Raw genomic sequence first — 17,904 nt, 5'->3', positions numbered from 1 at the left:
AATACCAAGAACTGCAGTTCCTGGTAAAACCTTTTAGAAAATGACGTTACCAACAGCAGCAACTGGAAACTCAGCAAAAAGCTTAAGTGCTAAAAACAGAGTGAAGCGGGCCAAGACTTGAACAGTCACAGTTTAGGTAGCCTGGGGGTGAGGGTGGAGGGGAGGTGGGGGGGGAAATCCCTGACTGTCTAAAGTTTAAGAATCACAAACGACTTCTTTCTGAAGAATTACATATATTTACATCGTGGATCTGGGATACATTTTCACAGGAGTTGCTGCTCAAATCTGAAGACCACTCAGTCTGGGAACCCCCCCCCCCCCGCAACTGTCAGAGCCAGCACTTCAGATAGGAGATAAGCTCTTTCCAGCTGAAGTGGCTTTGGAAAGTCTGCTCTAAAATGAAGTCACCTTGTTGTTGCCACTGTCCTTCTCCCCAGCCTTCCTCCTGGGACCAGGCTCCATCCTGTGACTCCCAGCAGAGGCCGCCCTCTCTAGTTCTCCATGCAGCTCCCCGCGCGGTCAGGGCTATGGGGCGGGCTCTCCAGCCTGGGCGTGGACAGGTGCTCCAACTCATAGCGTCCATTCCCGGAGGCCTTGTGTGTGAGCTTCTCCTTTATGCCCTCCTTCTGGCTCTTCTTATGCTCAATAATCTGCTGGAGCTGGTGCCCAGCATATTCTGGCTTGGTGGTCAGTGGGCCAGCTGGCACAGCTACGCCGAGAACATCTGACACCATGTAGGGGCGCAGCCAGCCCACCAGAGGAGTGCTTCCAGGGCTGTAGTGGGCCTGCCTGTGGTAGAAGAGAAGCCCGTCTACCTGCAAGAGAGGAGAGCAGGGATCAGCGACTTCTGGGGTCGCGCGTTGCCAGGAGAGCTACCCACACAGGGGCAGCTCTTGTGGTCCATCTCTTTTTTCTGAGAGAGTCCTTGTTTCTCACACATAAATTTCTCTAAATGAAGAAATAATCTAGAAAGCTAAATTTTGCAAAATAAAAATATAAACAGTACTTTCCTATTTACAGGGTGCGTCCCTAGCCACTATTTCACCCTCTTACCAATCACGAAAGTGTTTGAGAGATGGCGCTGCTCAGGCGCAGGGAGCTCTGAGGCCTCCCTCAAACACCTAGTGAGTATGAACTCAGAAATTCAAACTGAACCCAGGTCTTCTCTCCCCAAATCTCACGCACTTTCCACCACCCAGAGGTCTCTGTCGTGGGGGATGTGTTCCACACAGGGAACACAGCAGGGGAACAGAACAGGCCCCTCCAAGACGCTGGCCTGCTGAGCGTGGGGTAGTACTGTCAAGCAGCCCCGCTCCCCAGCCGTGGTTGGCTGCCTAACCTCCCCCTAAATTGCTTGTGAGCTATGTTCTGGGAAACTCAGTTTTTCTCAACGGGAAGACCTCCCACAGTCCCATATTTTCTTTTCTGTGATTCAGTGACTCATCTCTAAAAAGCATTTATTGTCACTGGGGCATAAGGGTTATAAATAAAGATGGTGTTCTTACCACCTTCTTAATTGACTCCCAGAAATGAAGGCAACTCAGCCTTTGCCATATCCTCATTCGGGAAGCTGTGATCCTTTTAGCAAAATTATATCCAGTTCAAGCAAATACTTGAGGGTGACTAGGCAGAATTTTAAAGGATGTGATGGGCAAAGGAAGTCTGCTTGTTGAGCCTGGAGAGGGTAACTGCAGGTTCTGAGGATGGCAAAAGACTGCCCAGGACTGAGGAGATTCTGGGGACATGAGACTTTCTGTGCTAACACTGGGGAAGTCCTGGGCAAACTGGGACGAGCTGGTCACCCTGCCAAGCACTGCCATCCCCGGGGACCATTTGCTCTTTGGAGGAAGGAAGGATTAGGCGTTCACACCCCTGCAATTTGAGTCACAGGAGCCCCTTTATTTTACAACCAACTGTGACAGTCAAACAGGGGGCCTGGTTCTCAGGCTTGTAGCAGAAAGAGGCACACAAGGAGGACCTAGGAATGGAAGCCTGACCCCTCTCTGGCCCAGTTTCTCCATCTATAAAACAAAGGAGTTAGACGAGCTGTCCCTTCAGGGCCCTTCCAGCTCTGGCATCCTGATTATCTGGCAAGGGGGAGATGAGGCTCTGAAGGGCCACTTAGCACATCCTTTCCCAGAAGTCGGCTTTCAGCCTTTCTCTGATGGTTTGACACAGCAAAGTCAGAGGATCTCCTAAGACTCTGGGTAACCAAGTTTCCCTGTGTCCTACAATCACATCACAGCAATAAAGACAATGGTTTTGTTACCTCAAAAGGGAAATCCATTGACAGCACCTTAAACAGGCTCTCGGGAGTACAAGGGAAATTCTTTAGCCCCACAAATTTGAACTAAAATATAAATTAGAACAAAGAATTAGTATATGTTACAAACAATATTGGTTCCAGCAACTAAAGAGCTACATCAAAGAAGAAAAGTTTTTAGTCTCATCCTCCCGTACCTGCTCCCCTCTACCTGCCTCTGAATTACTAGGTCAGTGGTTCTCAACTGTGTTTGGTGCATGAGAACAATCTGGAGAACTTTTAAAAAGACTGATGCCCAGGCCTCACACCACGATTCTTACTGAACTGATCTGGGGCAGGGCCCAGGCATTTTTTAAAAGCTTTCCAGTTGATTTTAACACATAGTCAGGACTGAGAACCTCTGCCCTGTGCTGGTTTTAGGGGTTCCATGTTATTCTCCCAGCCTTATGACAGTTGCCCTTGATGAAGGGCTAGTGAAGCCCCTTTCACACCAGCAAGGAGTTTTTAGACTGAAGCAATATAACAAGGTAGTTCAGACTACAACCTCTGAAGTCAGGCTGCCTGGGTTTGAATCCCAGCCCTGCCAGTAATCTCCATGTGCCTCCATTTTCCCATCTGTGAAAAAGGATAATAAAAGCATCTACTTCATTGGGTGGTTGTGCAGATTCAACACGGTAACACACGGAGAGCAGGTAGAACAGCATCTCAGAAGGCAGCACCCACGTCCCCCTTCCTCAGTGCCTGTGCTTCCAGGACCGTATTGATAACGTCACTGGGAGTACTGACACCCTTTCTTGTCCTTTAACTGGTTGTCCAACTGCCTTTAAAAATGCAAGCAACCCAAGCAAACGCCAGTCTACAGGGCTTAACTAACAAAATGCAATGAAAATAGCTGTCCCGTATTCATCACTGGGCAAAGAGCAAAGACCTCTGGGCTGTGGGACCCTGGGGAAGGCAGTCCCCTCTCTGAGCCTATAGTCTCACCTGTAAAATGAGAGAACTGACTAGATAAGGTGGCTCTCAGCTCAGATACAAAAGCAGAGGCTCTCAAAGTGTGGCCCATGATTTCTTCTGTGGACCAGCAACATCAGGATCACTGGGGAACTTGTTAGAAGTACAAACTCCCAGGCTTCACCCCAGATCTACTGCGTCAGAAACTCCGGAGGTGAGGCCCAGGGGCCTACGCTTTACCAAGCCTCCGGGGGCTGCTGGTGCATGCTGCGGTTTGAGAGCCACTGTATGAGAATTCTAAATAGCATTATTAATAAAAGCAATTATTAGCATTTCATATCAACCACTATTTATTGAGCACTCACTGTAAGTATTATACAAGGAAGACTTGTGTATTTATATCATTTGGTTCTTAAAACAACCCTGTAAAGTAGGTGTTATTAACCCTATTATACATACAGATGAAGAAACTAAGGCCAAGTGAGGTTATTAACTTAACCTAATAATCGTTAAGGCCAAAACTGGAATCCGCGTAACTGTTAAGTCCACACTTTTCCCACTATGCCATGCTGTCTCCAAAAAAAAAAAAAAAAAAAAAGATAGTTTCATTCATAAAGATTATATTTAGATAACAGACCAATTCAAACCAATCCACAGACAGAACTCTGCAACCCTAACCCCAGGCCTTACAGGATTGAGCTTGGCCTTCTCTCCCAGTCCTTCTTCTTCTAGTAACTTTGAATGCATCCAGTAGAATCGGAAATCGGTCTGTCACAGAGAAGAGAAAGATGAAATACTGCTCACCTCAGGCTACAATATGAACAAAAACACCCCACTCCAAACAGCTACTGACGGTCAAGGTATAGGTTTCCAGTTATAATATAAAGAAGTTCTAGGGACGGAATGTACAATTCAATGACCATAGTTAACTCTGCTGCATGGCATATATGAGATCAGTTAGGAGAGTGAATCCTGAGAGTTCTCATCACAAACAAGCAGACAAAAACACTTCCTTATTTTTTCTTTTCTTCTTTAATCCATACGAGATGATGGATGTTAACTAAACTTATTGTGGTAATTATTTCACAACATATTAAGTCAAATCATTACGCCTAAATGTTACGCCTTAGACCTACGCACTGTCGCATGTCAGTCACTGCAATAAAACTGGGGAAAAAACAGCCACCTGATTTATTAAGACCCTTCTCTCATTACACTCATTTCTCTGAAAACACTGCCGTAAGGTCAGGAAGATGTTTACAAACTCTTCTAATATTTTTTTCTTGAAATCTAATAGGATTATTAATAGCAGTAATAGCAACATTTGTCACTGAAGGCCTACTACGTCTCAGGCTCCACGCTAAGGATTCTACACACGTAATCGTACTAATCCTCAACCACCCTCTAAGAATTACATTCTCTCCGTCTTACAGGTGAGAACTGAGGCTCAGAGGGATTACATCGCTTGCCCAGGTGCACAGAGAAATGGCGTAGGACCAGGACTCCCCAATGCAAAAGCGTATTATGTTAACCTTGGTTTTATTTTAATCCTGAGGATTAGAAACTACTTTATAGTTTTAACTTTCATAAATGACTTTATTCTGAGCTGCTATTTATCTGAATTACTGATATGTACCCTTCTGTAGTTATTTAGGGCCTTTTCTTTTTTTTCTTTAAAATTCTAAAAGTAAAATTAAAAAAAATAACTCACAGTCTTTTCTTCATATTACCAAAATATAGGTGGCTTTATTTACCAAATGTGTAGGTTGTGAATGCATGTTATGAAACATCCTTCAACAGAATTAAAGGAAAACGTCTTCTGGACTGAACTTCCGAGCTCTGGATTTGAGGCTTGGCTCTGCCTCTGGGCAAGGTACTTAATTAACACCTGTGCCTCTCAGCTTCCATCTCTCCATGAGGAGGAATAACAGCAGTAGATACTCACCTTTCAGAGCTGTTGTAAGAGAGTCAATGAGATCATGCTCACAAAGAGCTTAGCAACGCAAGACTTGGCTATAATTTTTTGAAGGAGGTGCATGTGAGAATTCGGAGGCACCACCATCTAGCATGACTTGGAAACTCAGCTCGGGGTCATGACCGTGGAAAGAAGTGGCCTTTGGTGATAACCTGTGACTCTCACACCCAGGCCTGAATGAGGATCTCCCTTGGTTTCTGGTTCAGTAGGTCTAAGAATCTGCATTTCTAACAACTTTCTGAGGCCACACACAGAATCACTTGATAAATCAGTTGACAGGCGGCACAGAAAACCCACCACTGTAAAACCAGGACAAGGGACAACAATGGGGGAGCCTAGGAGCAGAGATGGAGCCTGTGGGGTAACCTAGCTGCTCCCTGATGACAGCCACTATCACTGGTAAGAATCACCAATCTGAGAAGAACACTGTGGGAAGAATCCTGGGGGGCGGGGGTTTCTCCTCACCTGGAAAATCTCCTTCTAGAGCCAGCCCCTCAGAGATTTGAGGCTTCAGTGTCACACCAAGGAGGCCCTGACATTTTCAGGTGGTGTGGTTGGTGAAGGAGTGGAGGTGGCAGAAGTCTATTCGATGGTGCTTAACATTCCGTCTTCTCTTCCCTGTGCCGCCTGCGTCCCCGTCACCCACGCTCTTCGCTGCCAGCGATCCTCCCACACTCTGGAGAGGGGAGGGGGCGGCTGCAGCTTCTGGAGCCTACCCCTCTGCGCTGTTTCTCTTTCCTCCCCTCAAGTGCTATACTTTCCTTAGTTCCTCCTACTTCTTTTTAAAAATGAAGCTAATTTAAACACACTCAAAGATGCGAGGAACCTTAGATAATGCTCTTGATATACCACATCCTGTACACACCAAGAAGCTGGTCACGTACCAAACCCACATGCTGAGCCACTCTCCTGGGAGGAGAGGAGAAAACAGGAGAAGCCATGGGAGGAGTACCAGTCCTCACCTGGCAGTCATAAAAAGGGTGTCCCCGCCAGCACATCACGTCCAGAACGTAGTAGGTCTGGTTCACCTCACTGTAAATGCAGTCCAGAATGGTGTAGTCTGGGCACACGAAGCAGACAGTCAGGACAGGGTTCCCCCACTACACTCTAGGGAGCCCCATCTTAGGGGATTGGGAACTGAGCCCAACAACCCTCCGTGCTCACAGCGAGGAGCAGCACTAAGGGCTAAGGATTCCTTAGGGACAAAGTTCCTCGTGGCCTTTCCAGGCTACCTGGTGCAGCTTGAAGGAGACCTGAGGTATGACAGCCCGAGAGGACAAAGGCAACACTCAAGCCAAGCGGGAATTCTGAACTTGCAGGTAAACTGGGACATTAACTCACCTTAGAGAAGCCTGAGTTTAAAAACAAGTAATCTTCCATTTTCGTTCACAATTACTTTTTGAGTTCCTGTCATAGGCACTGTGTTCTGTGGGGAATACTAACTATAAGCAGTCCTTGCCTTTAAGGAAGTTACAATTCAGTTAAGGAGTTAAGATGATTGCAGAGGAAAGAACCAAGAGCTGAACTGTGCAGCACAAACTAAGAGAAACAGAAGTTCCAGGAAAAGGAGACTGGACCACTGGGAAGGGCCTCATGGAAGATATGGGATATGAACAGTCTCCGGGGATCAGAGGACTAAAACAAAAGTGATGAGGGGAGGTGGGAGGACATTTCAGGCTGGAGTGCTGAAGAGGCACGAGCAAAGGCCCCGAGGCAGAATGAAGTGGGCGCATGCTGGGGGCAAGGAAGTAAGCCAGCTGAGCAGAGCGGAGGGTAGGGAGTGGGGGGAAGATGTGAGAATGGGTGGGCCAAGCCCCGCATGGGGAGGGTTCAGAAGCCAACAGAGAAGTCTGGGCTCAGCACAGAGAATATGAGGAACCACCACAGGAGCCTGAGCCAGCAGAGAAGCGGGCAAGGTTGAGACCCAGCTCGGCCAATTCCTCACTGAATGACTGTGGTCAAATTACCTAACCTTCGTGATCTTAGTCTCCTCAGCTGGGCCCGGGTGGGAGGGAGAAAATAAGGTTAGGGATGATAAGGAGAAAAGGGAAGCTGGCAGGGAAGCCCCACAACAGCTTCCCATCCATTACACTTGGCCTTCTCAGGGCCTTTCCCCAGAAAACCGCACCCGTCACCTTGAGACGGAAGTCCAAGGGAAAGGCCCGTTGACTTTAACTCAGGGATTTATTGCCCAGCAGGCCTCACAGAGGTGCCTCTGTTCTGCAGCTGAGGAGGCCTGACCCTGAAGGAAAGTGAGCGGGCAGAGGGTATCTGTGCGCAGTCTGACAGGCATGCTTTCAAAGTGGGTCTTTAAAACAGCTAGCCAAGCATCTAACCAAGCACTGTCTTTACTGATTACAAAATGGAATAGACAGACAACTGTACGTGCGCACCTTTCGCCGTTGTTGCGTGTCGCCTGTTGCCTCCTGGCAGAAGGGAAGGGAACCTGTTGACGCAGTGGCCGCTCTTGGTGTAGGCACTGGTGGAGCCCTGTGTGGAGAGGCAGTTACCATTCTTACTAGGCAGCAAGGTCTCCTCCCCCTCTTGCTTCCACATTCTGCAGGGGTGTCATGAGCCCAAAGACGGCTGTCACCAAAACCCTCCTGCAGGAAAGCGTTTCAGTCCCACGTCGGGCACAGCCGTGGTGGCAGGTGAGGAACACGGGGTGGCATAGGCCACGCCCACAGGTCTGGACACGCTGGCGCCGAGAGCGGGAGCGGCTACTCACCCTGGAGGCCACGATTAGGGCTCTTTTTCCAACAGGGCACACGACCACAATCCACTCCTGCCCCAAATCTGAAGGGACGTCAATTAACCACTCAGAGAGCATTAACTGGAAATACAAAAAATAGTGTTAAAAATCAACAGGGGGTGCTGCTCCAATGTTCACAATGACAAAGAATTCACGCCCTCTATACACAATGAACAAACATAAAAAAAAAATGAGAACAGAGAGGGGTGACAGTGGGACCTCTACCCCACTAGCTCTCAGTAGTCAACCGTCTCCTGCTTACATGCACTTCAGCTTTGCACCCTCATTACCTGCATCCACCCCCTTCTTACTGCCTCACCTCCTGTATCTGGGGGATGGGACCCCCTTCATTTCCTTACTTTGTCCACCCACCTACCATTATCACAACCATTACCTTCCAAGGGCTATACCGCAGAGATGAATGAAGTCCCTGACCTTGAGATGCTCTAAACTAGAGCACCACTTTCCAAACTAGTGACCCAAATACTGTACTAAAGGAAGTCAGGAAATCTCCCTTTAAAAAAACAAAAAAGGCAGTGGGGAAATGGTTTTGAAAAGATGAACTCCCCTACTTGGCACTAGTCCCTCCCACCTGTACAAAGACTGGGGCCCACCAGTTAATCCCTCCCGTGGAATCTCTCCCATCTCTCCTTCCCCTTAGGTCACAAAATACTCAGCCCCTAATCTTCAAAACCAAGACAAAAATGAAAACCTTTTACCACTCTACATTTCTATTAAGCAACTTCTTATTTCTTGCTGCTGCCTTCCCACCTACTCTGACACCCTCAGCCCAGAGTTGCTACCCTACAGCCCTGCTAAAGGCCCTCAGTGACCTCCTTGCAGCCAAGTACCTCTCCTCCCTCACCACCCCCTCCTCCTCCTCTGACGCCGCCAGTCACATCATCCGCCTTGATACATGCTCCCTTGCCCCTTGACACAGTGCTATTCTGTTTTTCGTCCAAACATTCCTCCTCACACTCCCCCCAAACACGTAGATAATCTTCAGGGGGCTGTTTTAGGTCCCCCTTTCTTTTCCCTTAGATGCTGCCCCACACCCCCTCATCCTGTGGGGGTGGATCTCATCCACTTCTGGTTAGCTTCACTTGTCATTTCTAAGAGGATGCCTCCCAGTTCTCTTCCTTTTTCATCCTCAGACTTCTTTCCTTTCCTGCAAACCTCTATTTCCAGCTGTCCACTTGGTCTCTTCCTCTGCTTGTCCTCTCTGCACCTCAAACTCAGCACATCCAAAACGGAATTCACTGCCTTCCGCTGCCCAAGTACTTCCCACCCCTGAAACACCCACCTTCCCCTTCTGCGTTCTGTGCCCTGTTAATATCATCACCACGCTCTCTGTTATTGAATCTTAAACCCAAGCATAATCAATATTCCCTTAAAGAATAGTAGTAATACAATACCAAAAGCACAAATGATAAAACAAAAAATAAATCAGACTACATCAAAATGTAAAACTTCTATGCTGCCAAAAATATCATCAAGAAAGTGAAAAGAAAACCCACAGAATGAGAGAAAATATTGGAAAATCATATATCTGAAAAGGAACTTATATCCGGAATATATAAAGAACTCATATTACTCAATAATAAAAGACAAATTACCCAATTTTTAAATGGGCAAAAGGGTTTGAATAGACATTTTTCCAAAGAAAATAAACAAATGGCTAAAAAGCACTTGCAAAGAAGCTCACCATCGTTAGTCATTAGGGAAATGCACATCAGAGCCAGGAGCCACCACTTCACACCCACTAGGATGGCTCTCCTTAAAAGGACGGACAATGACAAGTACTGGCAAAGATGTGGAGAAACTGGAACCCCTACACGTTGCTGGCAGGAATGTAAATGGTGTAGTCACTTTGGAAAGCAGTCTGGTAGCTCCTCAAAAGGTTAAACACAGAGTTACCACGTGGCCGAGTAACTCCACTCTCAGGTATATACCCAAGAGCAATGAGAATATACGTCCAAGCAAAAAGATGTAAATAAATGTTCATAGCAGCATTATTCATAACAGCCCAAAAGTGGAAACAACTCAAATGGCCATCAACTGATGAATGGATAAACAAAATGTGGTGTATCTATACAACAGAATATTATTTGACAGGGGATGAAAAGGAATGAAGTTCTAACACATGCTACAACATGAATAAACCTTGAAAATCTTGTGCTAAGTGAAAGAAGCCAGACACAAAAGGACACATCTCATATGATTTCATTTATAAGAAACGTCCAGAACAGGCAAATTGGCAAATCCATAGAGACAGAGAGTACATTAGTGACTGCCAGGGTCTGCAAGGAAGGGGAGATGGAGAGTGGCTGTTAATGGTTGTGAAAATATTCTGGAATTAGATAGTGGTGATGGTTGCGCAACTCTGTGAATTACTAAAAAAAACAACACTGAATTGTACACTATAAATAAGTGAATCGTATGGTATGTAAATTATATCTCAATATGGCTGCTTAAAAAAACAGCAGTGAGGCATTTGTTCTGGGCTCTGGGCTAGGTATTTAAGGCTCACTATCTCACTCGATCCTTCTAACAATCCTGAGTGGAAGGTTTTATAGATAAGAAACTAGAGACTTATGGGTGGCTAAGTAATTTGTTCATGGTCAGCACAGAGCCTGGCTTTGAGGTCAGGGCTATGTGACTTTGGAGCTTAAACCCTTACCCGCTGCTCATACTGCCTCTCCCAGCCAACCCACCGCTGGCTAGTTCTGTCCGGGCAACACTCCTCAGACTCACGACCTCTTTTCCCTCCCACTTTCATGGGCCTCGGCACCCATCATATCTTCTAGCAAACCTCAGCCCCCTGCCACACCCTCTCTCTTCTAGGCCTTTCTACACACTGATGTGGGAGTCATCACACAAGGTCCCAATTCTGTCCCTGGCTCAAAAATTCTTAGTGGTTCCTCACAATCTAGAACAGAGTCTAAACCCCTGTACGTGTTTCTGCTCTACTCCTCCCCCACCCCACGCTGCTCCATCCTCACGGGCCTGCAAACCCGCCCTGAGCACACCACGTGCTCCCCTCCCACATCTGGGCTCTTGCTCAGTGTGTTCCTGCTGCCTGGGACGCCCTGGAATGCTCTGTACCTCTACCTGTCAGTGTCTTATCCGCATTTCAAAGCTGCCTCTTCTTTCTTTCTTTTTTTTTCCATTGCAGTATAGTTGATTTACAATGTTGTGCTAGTTTCAGGTGTGGAGCAAAGTGAGTCAGTAATATGTATATTCTTTTCTAGATTCTTTTCATTATAGGTTACTGTAAGACATTGAATATAGTTCCCTGTGCTATACAGCAGGACCTTGTTGTTTACCTACTTTGTATATACAGTGTGTATATGTTCGTCTCAACCTCCTAATTTATCCCTCCTCTCCCTTTCCCCTTTGGTAACCACAGTTTGTTTTCTATGTCTGTGAGTCTATTTCTGGTTTGTAAATAAGTTCATTTCTATCACTTTTTTTTAGATTCCATTTATAAGTGATATCATATGATGTTTATCCTTCTCTGACTTACTTCACTTAATGTAATAATCTCTAGGTCCATGTTGCTGCAAATGGCATTATTTCATTATTTTTTATGAAAGTTGCCTCCTCTTTTATTAACTTTTTCCTGATTTTGTAAGCCTGCTTCCTTCCCTGCTGGAAGCTAATTTCACTTTCTTATAGCAAAAAACATAAACTACACTTATTCTAGGAGTGCAAAGGCTATTTCCAGCCCATGTCTGTCTTCCCCACAGCACAGCCTGGTTTAACATACAGCAGGGCCTTCAGCAATGCGTTCAATTGCACTTTGTCACAGAAGGTGTTGTCTGTGCTGCATTTGGGGCAGAGAAAGAGGATGGGAGTGTGGACACCCAGGAACCATACTCTAAAGGTGGGAGAGGATTCTGAGGTGACAAAACACCTGGGTTACAGATAAGTATTCAACAGCAGGGTAGACACGTGGCTCCACTCAGACGCATACCCTGCCTTCTGGAGTACCTGAGCTGCCTAGAGCGCTGGACAGTCTCCATGCCTGCCTCCCCTATGGCGCCACAAGCCACACTGGTTTCCTCTCTGGAGCCAACAGGGCACCCAGTCAAGTCTGCTATACTGATCTGTTGTTTCATAGCCTCAAACTCACCTAGGCCAACTGGCTGGCCTAGGGTGGCTGGGCAGGCTTCCAGTGTTTAAGGGCAGCTGTATTTCCCACCTTCTACCATCTGAGCATGAAGATCCAAGACTGGCATCTTAGTCCACTGCTTGGGAAAGACCACCAACCTGGGAGGTGGGGTGGGAGACAGTGCTGGGCTGGGCAGGCCTGATCCAGACGTGCTGTGTAACGTCTGGTAAAGAATGACAAGTGCATGGAGTCAGCTAATACGTCAATAGCTCAGGGGCTTTTTTACAGCAGGCTGGCAGCTCTGTAACAGCACAGGGTAGTGGTTCCCAAACCCACGACCCAGACTCCATCAGGGACCCCAGTCAGCACACAGAACTGTCAGCCGTCTCTTTTCACCCCATAAATGTCACACATTTCAGCAGTCCCTATTTCTTCTCCTGCCTCACTCTCCTCTCTTCATGGCAAGTAAAGAGCTTTGACTCTCTGCCCAGTAAAGGGAGTGGGACCTGCTGTACCTAATCTTTTCTGGGCCACTCACTTGATTGGCATAGCGTTTTGGTAACTTCTTGCCAGTGTCAATGTCCATTTCTTCATCATCTTTCTTTTCTTCTTCTTCCTCACTGTCCATCCCTGTCCAGTCATCTTCAGCCAGTCTTCGGGCATGGTTCACATAATCCAGCCGCTTGCTGGGGAAAGAAAAGGCATAAGGACAGGTCTTTATGTTTTACACAAAGATCGCCTACAATGTGACAGATTTAATTCAAAGTCTCCAAATTCAGGAGCAACTTGGGAACTCTGGTGGGAGTAAGAGATGATAGAATTTCCTCTGTGAGGCTTAACTAGTGACCACCTCTTCACAGATCCTAAATAGGAAACCCCCCTCTGAACACACCCAACCTTCCTTCCTAGGAATGGACAAAGTAGAATATTTAAAGGAATTTTCAAAGTTTGCTGCTAACACCACTCCCACCCACCCCACAGACTCCCAACTTCACCCTAGGTGACAGCTGACACTCCCCTGCCCAGCAGATAGCTAGTCTGAAGGCCCCCAGGGATTGTAGAGAGGATACACTGAGACGCAGTGAGAAATCTGAGACAAAGAAAGACAGCTTCTGGGGCTTTCTGAGGAGCAGCCAGGCCTTTCTCGAGTTTCTGTCTAACTTTTTAAAAGCCCACTTAAAAAAAAAACGAAGGAAGTCTGAGCGAAGAAGCATAGATTTTACTTAGTAATAATGTATCAGTATTGGTTCATTAGTTGTAACAAGTGTAAGATGTTAACACTATAGGAAACAGTGTGCAGGGTACATGGAACTCTGTACTGCACAACTTTTCCGTATACTAAATTTATTCAAAAATAAAAAGCTTATTGGAAAAAATGGCCACTTAGTTTACGATTTAATATCTTTTATTTGTTTCCCTTTATCGTTATCCTCCCCTTTTTTAAAACTACATATTCCAGAAAGTTTAGGAAATTAAGACAGAAGAAAAAGAATCTTTTGGAACCTGATTGTTTCCAACTGATTTGTAGATACCATGTCACCGCCTACGCCTGGTTTCCTCAAAGCTAAGGCAAGAGATCAGCCACTGAAGCAGTGAGATCAACTCAGCTGGTTTCTTCTCAAACACACACACACGTATTCATGCCTATCAGTGCAAAGGCGCACGCCAGAGACAGCATGATGTACTTACTTATGTGTGAAAGGATGCCTGTCTGTGGTTATTTCCCTGTCATTGTTTGTAATCACAAGAGAAGGAAACTTCCCAGATTACCAACAGTAGGGGACTGGTTAGATTACATTATCCATTAGTGGAGTACCTGGCATCATAAGAAAGGAGGTAGCAGTTTATAAACTGACGCAGAATCGCTTCAGAAAACAGTTAAATAAATGTGCAGAACAGTGTATTGCACACTGCTACGGCTGTTCAGAGAAAGGTTATGTCCACATACAACCACACGCTTGCTCATACCTGCATAGGACATCTTTAGAAGAATATATAAGAAACTACCAATATGACAGGAACTTGATGTCTAGAAGAAAGATTTGGGAGGGAAATTTTTCACCATATAGTCTTTTATATATTTTGCACTTTCAACCATAGGAAAGTATTACCTATTCCAAACTAATTAATCATAATTTTAAAAAAATGGGAGATGAGGGGAGTAAGGGTGATCTGAGAATGTGATGTGCAAGCACACAGGCAACCATCTCAGCTAAACACATCTAGTGAGGAAGCAGTGGGCAACACACAGACTGTATGGAAGCTGTTACCAGTTTCTCCTGATCCCTAATTCCTGAATTCACTACCCAGAAGAGCCCTGTGCTGCACTGAGAGTAAAAGGGCAGGCCCTGCCTTCAGAGCAGCTCAGCCTCAAATGCTCTTATCCTGCTCTCCCCCTTTCCCTGTTTGCTCATCCTGGCATTGAGAACCAAGTGCATGGAAGACATTTCCTCAGATTCCCAGCGGAATTATTTGCCTTGAACTCCCAAGGGCTCCACAGAAACATTTGGGCTGAAGGAAGACAGGAAGACCACACCAACGCCAGGATTCAGAGTGCAGGAGAAGCCACACAGGGAATGTGGGGAGTGGAAGTCTGGGCGTGACTTTCACAAATCCCTAAACTGCAAAGCTCAGTACTGCTGCCAGGAAAAAGAAAAATAAAAACTTAACCAAATAATTGACGTTTTGCTTTCAAACTTCAGTCTCTCCCTATTTCCTCATTTATTCCCAAGCTCTGGGTAGAAAGGATGTCTACCTCTGCCAGTTTCATCCCTCACAACCGTGTGGGCAAGAAACCAGCCTACAAGGGGTCCACTTTGAAGGGGGTTCCTTAGAGACAAGCCTGGAGCCTCCCGAAGGGTTCACAGCTCTCATCCTGCAGGAAGAAGCCAAGGAGTTAAAGCATCCCTTACGATTTCTGCAATTCCAGTAACCGGCGGCGCCGCTCACTCTGCTCCAAGGAGCTGTACTTGGACTTGTACTGGGACAGGCGGGGGTGTGGGGCAGCTGTGCTGTTCAGATCTTGAGACACAGAAAAGCTACTAGCCAGGGCTTGACTCAGCTCTTCCATCCTCCCTACAAAGGAAAACATAAGAAAATGGTTTGCTCACTTCATATCACCACTTCCCATGTACATGCTGTAATATGATGGCTACATTCCGAGAAAAACCTCACTTAATCCAAAATCACAACTATTTCCATGAGAAAAAAAGGCAGTTAAAGAGTGAGGGAGTGACATATGAGCAATAATGTTATTTCCCACAGATTCTTCAATAATGATCATTTGGATATCTGAGTGTACAAACGTCACCATCAATTACCAAGCAAATTCGCCTCGAGATTGAATCTTTTTTTTTTTGATTGAATCTTATTTTTGCTTTGCCTTCATTCACCAAGGGTCCTGTCATTAAATCCTTCTTACCATCATCGATATCCGGTGATATGATCAAGGATCTAATTTTTTTCCTGAACAGTTCTACATAGCCATCACTCAATAACTAGTGTAATCTGATGATGTAAATTTTATCCAATTGGTTTTTTAGTTCTCTAATAAATGCCAACTCATATCAAGAAAATTTAGCTCCAGGAGAAATTCTGGTTCTGGAGCCCATGCAGGAAGACAAGAGAAGCCAAAAACCCAAGCCTGGCAGTTCCTTGTGTTATAGTTTGTTTTGTTTGTTGGAGGGGGGGCAGAAGGAGGGTTTCAGGACCACTTATGTAAGACTCACTTGAAAAAGAGCTAGAAAGTGGAAGGCTGCCAACCAGTCAACACTGGCTGCTCTAGGCGTGTGAAGGACTGACGTGGTACATTTGGGAGGCAGAGAGATGTCATGTTGGACACAGACTACCAAGGGAAACTCTATTGAAGGGGAGGGAGTGGAGAGAAAGAGGTGAATTCATACTTTACTCACCCTCCCAAAATGAAGGTAAGAGGTAGCACAGGAACTGACCCGCGGGTTCAATGTGTGCCTCAGACTATAAGAAAACGGGAACATCTGGGCGAAATTTGGGTCACACAGTTGGGCTGGCCCAACCCTTCAGTTCTAGTGTAAACCTGAGGGCACCACCAGTGTTTAAACTCCACCCGAGGCCAGGTCCCAATGCTCTCAGCACCAAAACCAACAGGTTCATTTCAGAGCCTCCACAGTTAAAAATACAGCTCTATGGGCCTCTACTTGGCAAGCAGTTATTTTCCATTGCACACTTGAGGTCAGATTTTTTTCTTAATTTGCGGCATTAGACTTTTTTTTAATTTGAAAGGAACTTTTTTTGCGTGTGTGGTTAAAAATTTATGACGTAAAATTGACCATCTTAACCATTTTTAACTGTACAGTTCAGCTGTGTTAAGTATATTCACATTGTTATGAAACCAATTCCCAGAGCTCTCTTATTCTTGCAAAAATGAACCTCTATACCCATTAAAATGAAAAAAACAACTTTTTAAGAAAAAACCAACTTTTTTAAACTTAAGATTGACTATCATCAGTGTGGATTCGACGTGAGTCTTAACATATATGTAATGCAACCAAAGTGGCCATTCACAGTTGAGGCTGGGTGCTGAGCACTTAGGATCCTAAACGGTACTCTACTTTCTGTATTTTTTGGTACTTTCGCAAAAAAATTTTTTTTAATTCATTATGTCTTCGGTTTACCAAAGCAATGGTCAAATCTAGAATATTTATTAGGTCTTATCATGCTTTATCTTGATGTATTCTGCTCTGTCAAGGACCATAAAATCCTTAAAACTGATGCCTTGGATACTAGGGCCGCACCCTGTACCTCCTTTCATGTCTGGCCTTGGCTGGCTTCTGCTCTGCCAACCCATTCTTGGATGGTGCTGCCTGCAAGGGTTCTGACCTAGCCGTCTCATCCTCCACGGTAGCCACTCTCTTAACTCCCAGATTTCAGCCCCGCCCAGGCCCCTCCCCCAAGCTCCAGAGCCGGTGTGTCACCGGCCGCCAGCCTCCTCCCCCTCCGGTGCCCCCGCCTCGAATCCCCAGCCCAGGATCTAGGCCTCTTCGGCGTCTCCCACGGGGTTTCAGTCACAGGACTCTACCTGCTCCATTTGGCCATCCTCCCCGCCACAGCCCCGCACTGCCTTTCTCTAGGGATGCGGTTGTCTAGGCTTTGCATGATTCGCCCCTCCCCAACAAAAAATCCCTGAGGGGTCCTGGCGGGAGAGCCCGGAACTGAAGAGTGGAAGCGTGCCCAAGGAGAGGCCCCGGCCTGGCTCTGCCCCTCCAGGTGATGCCTCGGGAGGCCGGGAGTGCGGAGCCGACCAGAGGGAGTCACAGCAGGACGCCAAAGGGCCATTCGGGACCCTGCTGGGCCCAGGCTCGAACCCAGGACTCACCGAGTCGAGATAACAGTTCCACGCGCCGCCGCCACCACCACCGGGGCCGACCAATCAGCTGCCCTGGGAGGGCCGGCTCCGCCCCCTTGGCCGCCGCCGCGCCGCCGGCCCACCCACCCCGCGCCCGGAGTTTCCGGCTCCTCCCACCGTTGCGAACGCCGGGAGTTCTTCCGCGGTGCGGTCCCCGTCCGGCCGTTACTTCCGCCCTCAACGGCTTGGCTTTTCTCGTCCGCCCAGGCAGCTGTTCTGCTTTTGCATTGCAATGTCCGCGACCCTCCTGCAACTGCCCGAATGACTACCTGCCCCACACACAGACCTCTAAGATTCAGTTAGTCGTTACCTAAACAAACCTCGATTATAGCGTTTGCTCGGTTTGGGCGTTTCTCTTTCCGACTCCGCTGTGGGCTTGGCGATGGTAGGGACCTGGCTTGATTCCTGTGTCCCGCACAAGGCATGGCACTCAGTAGACCCTGGTGAAGGAATGAATGAACTGGTG

The 17,904-nt window shown here is 46.7% G+C and overlaps 1 protein-coding gene across 1 annotated transcript; it reads right to left on the bottom strand.

Moving 5' to 3' along the window:
* Positions 1 to 213: 213 nt before the first annotated feature.
* SNUPN (snurportin 1) lies at positions 214 to 17,550 on the bottom strand. The gene is made up of 9 exons (XM_074354146.1): positions 17,409 to 17,550; positions 14,968 to 15,130; positions 12,594 to 12,741; positions 7,918 to 8,022; positions 7,583 to 7,679; positions 6,152 to 6,249; positions 3,905 to 3,982; positions 2,270 to 2,350; positions 214 to 815 (listed from the first exon to the last, which is right to left on the bottom strand). Exons 2-9 carry the CDS (start codon positions 15,123 to 15,125, stop codon positions 492 to 494), a joined length of 1,089 nt encoding a protein of 362 aa, XP_074210247.1. The 5' UTR covers positions 15,126 to 15,130; positions 17,409 to 17,550; the 3' UTR covers positions 214 to 491.
* Positions 17,551 to 17,904: the final 354 nt, after the last annotated feature.

Source organism: Camelus bactrianus, chromosome 27, assembly GCF_048773025.1.
Source record: "Camelus bactrianus isolate YW-2024 breed Bactrian camel chromosome 27, ASM4877302v1, whole genome shotgun sequence".
Taxonomy (NCBI): Eukaryota; Metazoa; Chordata; class Mammalia; order Artiodactyla; family Camelidae; genus Camelus; species Camelus bactrianus.
The sequence above is the reverse complement of the archived record's forward strand: the minus strand, read 5'-3'. Positions and strand labels throughout refer to the sequence as shown.

Coding starts and splice junctions, on each gene's coding strand:
- SNUPN (XM_074354146.1), bottom strand. CDS start 15,125: ATGGAAGAGCTGAGTCAAGCCCTGGCTAGTAGCTTTTCTGTGTCTCAA. Junction 7,680..7,917: donor CCCTAATCGTGGCCTCCAGG/GTGAGTAGCCGC, acceptor CTCTCCACACAG/GGCTCCACCAGTGCCTACAC. Junction 2,351..3,904: donor AGAAGGCCAAGCTCAATCCT/GTAAGGCCTGGG, acceptor TTTATATTTTAG/TTCAAATTTGTGGGGCTAAA.